Source organism: Pseudophryne corroboree, chromosome 2, assembly GCF_028390025.1.
Source record: "Pseudophryne corroboree isolate aPseCor3 chromosome 2, aPseCor3.hap2, whole genome shotgun sequence".
In the NCBI taxonomy this organism is placed as follows: domain Eukaryota; kingdom Metazoa; phylum Chordata; class Amphibia; order Anura; family Myobatrachidae; genus Pseudophryne; species Pseudophryne corroboree.
In genome coordinates, this window is record NC_086445.1 from 19,303,143 (window position 1) to 19,313,105 (window position 9,963).

The following is a 9,963-nucleotide window of genomic DNA, read 5'->3' on the forward strand; positions in this document are numbered from 1 at the left end:
AAAAGGCACCTCAGGTAAACAATGGAGATGGATGGATACTAGTATACTTATGGATGGACTGCCGAGTGCCGACACAGAGGTAGCTACAGCCGTGGACTACCGTACTGTGTCTGCTGCTAATATAGACTGGATGATAATGAGATGAAATCAATATATATATATATATATATATGTATGTATATATAATATCACTAGTACTGCAGCCGGACAGGTAGATAATATATTTATTAGGTAATGATGACTGATGACGGACCTGCTGGACACTGTCAGCTCAGCAGCACCGCAGACTGCTACAGTAAGCTACTATACTATAGTAGTATGTACAAAGAAGAAAGAAAAAAAAAAACCAGGGTAGGTGGTATACAATTATGGATGGACTGCCGAGTGCCGACACAGAGGTAGCTACAGCCGTGGACTACCGTACTGTGTCTGCTGCTAATATAGACTGGATGATAATGAGATGAAATCAATATATATATATGTATGTATATATATCACTAGTACTGCAGCCAGACAGGTAGATAATATATTTATTAGGTAATGATGACTGATGACGGACCTGCTGGACACTGTCAGCTCAGCAGCACCGCAGACTGCTACAGTAAGCTACTATACTATAGTAGTATGTACAAAGAAGAAAGAAAGAAAAAAAACCACGGGTAGGTGGTATACAATTATGGATGGACTGCCGAGTGCCGACACAGAGGTAGCTACAGCCGTGGACTAACGTACTGTGTCTGCTGCTAATATAGACTGGATGATTGATAATGAGATGAAATCAATATATATATATATATGTATGTATATATATAATATCACTAGTACTGCAGCCGGACAGGTAGATAATATATTTATTAGGTAATGATGACTGATGACGGACCTGCTGGACACTGTCAGCTCAGCAGCACCGCAGACTGCTACAGTAAGCTACTATACTATAGTAGTATGTACAAAGAAGAAAGAAAAAAAAAAACCACGGGTAGGTGGTATACAATTATGGATGGACTGCCGAGTGCCGACACAGAGGTAGCTACAGCCGTGGACTAACGTACTGTGTCTGCTGCTAATATAGAGTCTAGACTGGATGATAAATTATTGATAATGAGATGAAATCAATATAATATCACTAGTACTGCAGCCGGACAGGTACTATATATATTTATTATGTAATGACTGATGACGGACCTGCTGGACACTGTCAGGTCAGCACAGCACCGCAGACTGCTACAGTAAGCTACTATAGTAGTATGTATAAAGAAGAATGAAAAAAAAAAAAAAACCACGGGTAGGTGGTATACAATATTATATATATATATATATATATATATATTATATACAAATATATATATATATTAAACTGGTGGTGATTGATTATTAAACTGGTGGTCACTTCAGGTCACGTTGCAACTTGCAACTAGTACTCTGAGGCCTAAGCAGACAATCACAAAATATATTATTATACTGGTGGTCAGTGTGGTCACAACAATGGCAGTGTGGCACTGACTCTGGCAGCAAAAGTGTGCACTGTACGTTATATGTACTCCTGAGTCCTGCTCTCAGACTCTAACTGCTCCCCACTGTCAGTGTCTCCCCCACAAGTCAGATAATACACTTACAGTCACACTATCTATTATCTAATCTAGTATAAATATCACTTCAGCAAGTAGTATAGTAGTATACAGTATAGTAGTACTCCTCCTAATAATGCTCCCCAAAATACTGTGTCTCTCTCTTCTCTAAACGGAGAGGACGCCAGCCACGTCCTCTCCCTATGACTCTCAATGCACGTGTGAAAATGGCGGCGACGCGCGGCTCCTTATATAGAATCCGAGCCTCGCGAGAATCCGACAGCGTGATGATGACGTTCGGGCGCGCTCGGGTTAGCCGAGCAAGGCGGGAAGATCCGAGCCTGCTCGGACCCGTGTTAAAAACCTGAAGTTCGGGCGGGTTCGGATTCAGAGGAACCGAACCCGCTCATCTCTAGTTTTCACCTACGACCAAAGCAATTTATTAAGACGAAATGCACTTTTTTTTATTACCAATATCATTCTCTCACATACAGGGACATGTTCTGTAGAATACAAGGACTTGGGGCCCGATTCAGAGAAGAACACTGCTATTGTGTCCCACGTAGACACCAGATTATCAGGAATTCTGCACAGAATGGACCTTGAACTGTTGTAGTTACCCCCTGCCGCGTTGAGGACATGAAGCGAGGAGGGGGGGGCCTGTGTTCCTGAAAACGGGGGCATATTACCCTTGTTTTCTGGAAAGTGAGTTCCAAGGGTCTGCTTGTCTCCACGCAGACTTCCTGCCCTTGCAGCCCTCGCTTCTATTGGCCAGCCGCTCAAGGTGAGGCTGACACAGCTGGCCGTCTGCGTGGAACAAGGATCCAGCTTGTGACATCGGTTGCAGTGCTGTGATTGCAGTTACACGCAGGTGGCGTCTCCTCTACCGAGGCGTCTCCTGCATGTCACTCCTTCTGCTTGCAAGCGACATTGAATTTCCGTCCATCTCTGAAGCAGGCCCTCTGTGCGATGCGTAATGCTTCCACGCTCAGTAACGGTGACTCAGACAGAACAAAGACCACAAGGCCAGATCATCGAGGAATAAATTTAATCTACAGTGTCAGGAAACAATAAAAAAGAAAGGTAAAAGAGGGTGCCAACGCCAAGTCTCACGCCGTTCATCCCACACCCACTTCATACAATTATGTCCAATTTATATAAAAGGAAACAAACTATCCGGATTCAGTCTATTAAGTTGGCAGCTGACGATTAAGCCGTGTGAGCTTTGAACATGTGGGTTGTTGCGACTATAAACAGACACTTCCCAGGCGCGCTGCTCTGAAACAGGAACCCACAATGATGTAATGACACATGAAACGGGGACCTATTATATGCACACAGGGGAGGCAGCACAGAATTAGTGCCTCTTAAGAGGTCACTAGCTGGTAGTGAACCACAGAACGGCTGCCTCCGATGTATGCACTGAAGATGCCACAACTGGTGAAGTGCATAAAGCTGATCTATCCGCGCTATGGGGAAAGCTGGGGGAGTGGGGTTGCTGGTTAGACCTAGAACCAAGAGGTTTGTGCAGTATCCACATTAGTGCATGGAAAAGCCTGGGCAGAGACGTATCAGGATATGGAGAGTAATCTATACTGACCACAGACACCATGACAAGTCACAGAGGGCTATCCCACTAACCCCGGGGCCTCAATCTGTGACCGTATACATCTGTGTGCAGTCATATGAATTAGTACAGCATTATTAGCACTTTAGCCCGGCTATCAGAACCAATACCAACAGGAAAGGGTTAACTGAACGCGTTGCTGAACGGCGGATCAGCAAGAACTCTGATTATCTGTACGAGATCCCTGCAGAGGCAGACACACATTAACCAGCGCGAGAGGAAAGTCTGACGTCCCGGAGGTAATAGGAGGGGTCTGCGGAGAGACTGTGCGGGGCACGCAAGGGCTTATGAGTGCTTCCCAGGGAACCAGGCGGAGGAGGAGATAGGGGAGAGGAAGGAGTGCGGAGGGATTATGGAATCCCAAACTGTACAACGAGATCCTCCTTGGCATCCACGCGGATCTGTGAAAGTGCACTGAAGGCGTAAGCTGCTATCTTTGAAACCTGAAACAAATTGGAGGTGCAGATTAGCAAGCATCCAAATAGGTGCATCGACTTCTATACCCCGATTCCACTCTATATCTTGTACCCAAGCCCAGGCACCCCGAGACTGCTGGACTAGCGGCTACCATACAGCAAAGCTATACTGTGGGCTAGTAGCTTCCTCATCTATATACCTGGAAAGCACAGACGTTTATCTACTGGCCAGAGATCTGCGTTTCTAATATAGTGTTCATTCTAGCACCCTGCACCTTTCAAATCGTGTGCAGTTCCTCTTTCCTGCCTGAGGTGTCGCTCTCTGCTCTGGTGCTTCTCAGCACACACAGGTCTGTATCACAGCCCTGAGTAACAGATCAGAGTGTGCTGAGAAGCACCACAGCAGAGAGCGACACCCCTGGCAGGAAAGAGGAACTGCACGGATTTTGAAAGGTGCAGGGTGCTAGAATGAACACTATAATACTAATAAATCCTCTTGCATAGGGAGATCTGCATCACACATCTGCGTATCTTATACTGATAACATTACATGCTATACAGGACACTATTGTGCTGTATTGACGACGTCAAGGCTTTGTATGGTTGTATGCATAATTACACAATGTGTTTAATGACCTGCAGGTGGCTCCATTAACAGAATCCGTTCTCTTGCACAATTCATTGCAATATTCAGTTATATTACATAAACCAGTTGGCCATCTGCCAATAATTTCCCAGGAGAACTCTGACCCCACTTCTAGAGATTATTTCCACAGCCCTGCCCAGTTACTGATGTTACCTGCTGTATATCTGTGAAGGACACAGGCTCGCTGGCGAGTATTTGGTGTGGCTGAGCCGTTAGGGAGGGTAGAGGTGGCACCTTCTTCCAGTGCGTCAGATTACTGCTGAGCTTGGCTAGTCTTGTGCTGTGTGGATAGAAAACAGACTATTATTCAGTATCAGTACGGCCTGACCCAAGTGTGCACCTAATACCTCCCCATTTATATACAGTGCAAATACCTGGATGCAGATCATTAGCTCTATACCATGTTGGAGAATGTATGAGGTTACTCCATTAATAAGACTACATAACGAATTACAGATTATTTGGGACCTGGGAAATTCCTGCTGTACAACAGATAAAGGTTGGAGAGATGGGGGCACACACTCCCCTAAACACCCTTCATCGTGTAGAGATACTATGTAGAGATACTTGGCGTGTCAACAGTGACATTCATCATCTCAACATGATTAGATTGTCAACAAAAACGTTCCTGTTGGTCTAGTGATGACTTACCTGGTACAGCGGCTCCAGTGACACCTCAATGACTTCAGGCTTATCCCGCTGTGGTTCCGTGGGGGAGCGTCTCTAACCCCAACTCTCCCTCTAATGTCTAACACTACCCTACATCAGCCTAACCCCAACACACCCTCTAGTGCACAGGTTCTCAAACTCGGTCCTCAGGACCCCACACAGTGCATGTTTTGCAGGTCTCCTCACAGAATCACAAGTGACATAATTAACTCCACCTGTGGACCTTTTAAAATGTGTCAGTGATTAATTAATACACCTGTGCACCTGCTGGGTTACCTGCAAAACATGCACTGTGTGGGGTCCTGAGGACCAAGTTTGAGAACCACTGCTCTAGTGAATATCCCTAATCCTCTCAATAGTGCCAACCCCTTACCTCATGAAGCCTAACCCCAACCATCCCCTCCCACAACCTAATACTAACCCTCCCTCTAGTGTCTAATCCCAACCTTTCCTCCCACAGCCTAACCCCACCCCCCCAAATGCCTATCCCTAATATCCCGACAGCCTAAATCTCCATCTAGAGAAAACATCTGCGACTCCCCAACCCTAACCTTCCCTAGTGCCTGTCCCTAACCTCCCCTCCCGCTGTCTAACTCTTCCCCTGGTGCCTATCCCTAACCCAGCCCCTAGTGTCTAACCCTAACCCTCCTCTCCCACAGCTTAACCCTAACCTCTCCTGCAGCCCTACTGTAACGCACCTGCTAGTGCCTAACCCTTACCTCCCCTCCTGCAGCCTAAACCCCCCCCCCCCCCCCCAGTGCCTAACCCTAACCTCCCCTCCCATAGCCTAAATGTAACTCTCCTCCTACGGGATACCATAATGCACCCCCTAGTGCCTAACCCTAACCTCCCCTCCCATAGCCTAAATGTAACTCTCCTCCTACGGTATACCATAATGCACCCCCTAGTGCAGGCCTGGCCAACCTGTGGCTCTCCAGCTGTTGTGAAACTACAAGTCCCAGCATGCCCTGCCACAGTTTTGTTATTAGGGAATGCTAAAACTGTGGCAGGGCATGCTGGGACTTGTAGTTTCACAACAGCTGGAGAGCCACAGGTTGGCCAGGCCTGCCCTAGTGCCTAACCCTAACCTCCCCTCCCACAACCTAACTAACACCCCGGTCCATGAAGAATGGTGACAAATGTAAACATAATGACTGCAATGACAGACATCTGTATCTTCACATATCGAGCTCACTGCAGCCATACTTCTCTCTATGTTCTGATATTGGGACCAACATCTACAGATCTTATCATGCTGCAGGAATACAAGCACTGGAGACTACACCATGGCCTAAATATAGAATCACATTCCAGTCCTCACCTGTACTGCTTTGCCCTGTCCATACATTCATGCTGTTCCATCCCCTGGGATTCTACAGCCGATACATCAATAATATTCCTAAGGAGACAGAGGGAAAACGATTACTAACTGCTGGATAACAGACTCCGGTGACAGAATATTCAGGGACACAGGCAGGAGATCTCTTGAAGGACTTACTGTGCTGTCCTAGCCAGGATACGGGACAGCAGGGCCTGCTCATCCGTCCGAGCCGATGGGTTACTTGTAGAATTGGGCTCCGATCCATTTGGCGTTCTGTTTGGAAGGTTCTGGTTGGGGGGTAACAGATGTTCTCTCTCACCCTGGTCCTAGAGAGAAGATGAGGAGATGAAGCTTACTACATAATGCAGACGTCAGAGGCTATTATATCATACACACAGGGGACGTCAGAGGCTATCATGTCATACACACGGGACGTCAGAGGCTATCACATCATACACACGGGACGTCAGAGGCTATTATATCATACACACAGGGGACGTCAGAGGCTATCATGTCATACACACGGGACGTCAGAGGCTATTATATCATACACACAGGGGACGTCAGAGACTATTATATCATACACACAGGGGACGTCAGAGGCTATCATGTCATACACACGGGACGTCAGAGGCTATCACATCATACACACGGGACGTCAGAGGCTATCATAACACACACACAGGGGACGTCAGAGGCTATCATATCATACACACAAGGGACGTCAGAGGCTATCACATCATACACACGGGACGTCAGAGACAATTATATCATACACACAGGGGACGTCAGAGGCTATCACGTCATACACACGGGACGTCAGAGGCTATCATATCATACACACAGGGGACGTCAGAGGCTATCATATCATACACACAAGGGACGTCAGAGGCTATCATATCATACACACGGGACGTCAGAGGCTATCACATCATACACACGGGACGTCAGAGGCTATGACATCATACACATGGGATGTCAGAGGCTATTATATCATAACACACAGGGGACGTCAGGCTGTTACATCATACACACAGGGGACGTCAGAGGCTATTACATCATACACACAGGGGACGTCAGAGGCTGTTACTTCATACACACAGGGGACGTCAGAGGCTGTTACATCATACACACAGGGGACGTCAGAGGCTGTTACATCATACACACCGGGGACGTCAGAGGCTATTATACACACAGGGGACGTCAGAGGCTATTGTATCACACACACAGGGGACGTCAGAGGCTATTGTATCACACACACAGGGGACGTCAGAGGCTATTGTATCACACACACGGGACGTCAGAGGCTATTGTATCACACACACGGGACGTCAGAGGATATTGTATCATACACACACAGGGGACGTCAGAGGCTATTGTATCATAAACACAGGGGACGTCAGAGGCTATTATATCATACACACAGGGGACGTCAGAGGCTATTATATCATACACACAGGGGACGTCAGAGGCTATTATATCATACACACAGGGGACGTCAGTGGCTATTGTATCACACACGGGACGTCAGAGGATATTGTATCACACACACGGGACGTCAGAGGCTATTGTATCATACACACAGGGGACGTCAGAGGCTATTGTATCACACACACGGGACGTCAGAGGCTATTATATCATACACACGGTATATTATTGGTACAGTCACACTCTTAACCATTGATAGGACTCTATCCCACTTCTCTCAGCTGTCAGGAGCCCTCTCAACTCACACTCTCCTAACCACCTTTTTCCCCCTCCCAACTCACACTCTCCTAGCCACCTGCCCCCCTCCCCACTTCTACCAGGTTACCTGCCCACCTCCCACTCCCCTAACCACCTGCCCCCTCCCCACTTCTACCAGGTTACCTGCCCACCTCCCAACTCACACTCTCCTAACCACCTCCCCCCTCCAACTCACACTCTCCTAACCAGCTTTCTCCCACTCCCCCCAACTCACACTCTCCTAACCACCTGCCCCCTCCCCACTTCTACCAGGTTACCTGCCCACCTCCCACACTCTCCTATCCACCTCCCCCCTCCTACCAGGTTACCTGCCCACCTCCCACACTCTCCTATCCACCTCCCCCCTCCTACCAGGTTACCTGTCCACCTCCCACACTCACACTCTCCTATCCACCTCCCCCCTCCTACCAGGTTACCTGTCCACCTCCCACACTCACACTCTCCTATCCACCTCCCCCCTCCTACCAGGTTACCTGTCCACCTCTCACACTCTCCTATCCACCTCCCCTCTCCTACCAGGTTACATGCCCACCTCCCCTCTCCTACCAGGTTACCTGCCCACCTCCCACACTCTCCTAACCACCTTTCTCCCACTCCCCCCAACTCACACTCTCCTATCCACCTGCCCCCTCCCCACTTCTACCAGGTTACCTGCCCACCTCCCACACTCCTAACCACCTGCCCCCTCCTACCAGGTTACCTGCCCACCTCCCACACTCTCCTAACCACCTGCCCCCTCCTACCAGGTTACCTGCCCACCTCCCACACTCTCCTAACCACCTTTCTCCCCCCAACTCACACTCTCCTATCCACCTGCCCCCTCCCCACTTCTACCAGGTTACCTGTCCACCTCCCACACTCACACTCTCCTATCCACCTCCCCCCTCCTACCAGGTTACCTGTCCACCTCTCACACTCTCCTATCCACCTCCCCTCTCCTACCAGGTTACATGCCCACCTCCCCTCTCCTACCAGGTTACCTGCCCACCTCCCACACTCTCCTAACCACCTTTCTCCCACTCCCCCCAACTCACACTCTCCTATCCACCTGCCCCCTCCCCACTTCTACCAGGTTACCTGCCCACCTCCCACACTCCTAACCACCTGCCCCCTCCTACCAGGTTACCTGCCCACCTCCCACACTCTCCTAACCACCTGCCCCCTCCTACCAGGTTACCTGCCCACCTCCCACACTCTCCTAACCACCTTTCTCCCCCCAACTCACACTCTCCTATCCACCTGCCCCCTCCCCACTTCTACCAGGTTACCTGTCCACCTCCCACACTCACACTCTCCTATCCACCTCCCCCCTCCTACCAGGTTACCTGTCCACCTCCCACACTCACACTCTCCTATCCACCTCCCCTCTCCAACTCACACTCTCCTATCCACCTGCCCCCGCCGCAGCACTGTGTCCCGCTCACCCCCTTGCCGGTCTCCGCCTCCCCGCTATAGCAACAGCCCATGTCCGGTCGGGACTAGCTTTGCGAGACCAACACACAACTCTTCTCCGTCACATGACCAGAGGAAGCACGGACAGCACTTCCGTTTCCGGGATAGGCCAAGTCACGGGACTGGTTACCATGGAGACCAACAGCTGCCGAGGTTCCCCTGTAACTGACTGTGTGTACAGTGTCACTCCTAGCCCCGCCCCCTCTGTACTCCTATAGGTCACCCATATACTCTCCTATATTCCCGCCCATACTCCTATATATTCCCCACCCTGCTCCTATATATCACCCCCATACCCCTTTATATCTCACACATACTCCTGTGTATCACCCCCATGCTCCTATATACTGTATATTTAGCCCCAAACTCCTATATATCACCCCTACTCCTATATATCTCCCCCATACTCCTGTATATCACCCCCTTACTCCTGTATATAACCCCATACTCCTATATACTGTATATTTAGCCCCAAACTCCTATATATCACCCCTACTCCTATATATCTCCCACATACT

At 49.0% G+C, this 9,963-nt stretch overlaps 1 protein-coding gene across 1 annotated transcript; it reads right to left on the reverse strand.

Annotated features, from left to right (window-relative positions):
- Positions 1-2,599: 2,599 nt before the first annotated feature.
- Positions 2,600-9,588, reverse strand: LAMTOR1 (late endosomal/lysosomal adaptor, MAPK and MTOR activator 1). Its single transcript, XM_063950893.1, has 5 exons — positions 9,418-9,588; positions 6,425-6,573; positions 6,248-6,325; positions 4,411-4,537; positions 2,600-3,638 (listed from the first exon to the last, which is right to left on the reverse strand). Exons 1-5 carry the CDS (start codon positions 9,457-9,459, stop codon positions 3,546-3,548), a joined length of 489 nt encoding a protein of 162 aa, XP_063806963.1. The 5' UTR covers positions 9,460-9,588; the 3' UTR covers positions 2,600-3,545.
- Between the last annotated feature and the right edge of the window lie 375 nt (positions 9,589-9,963).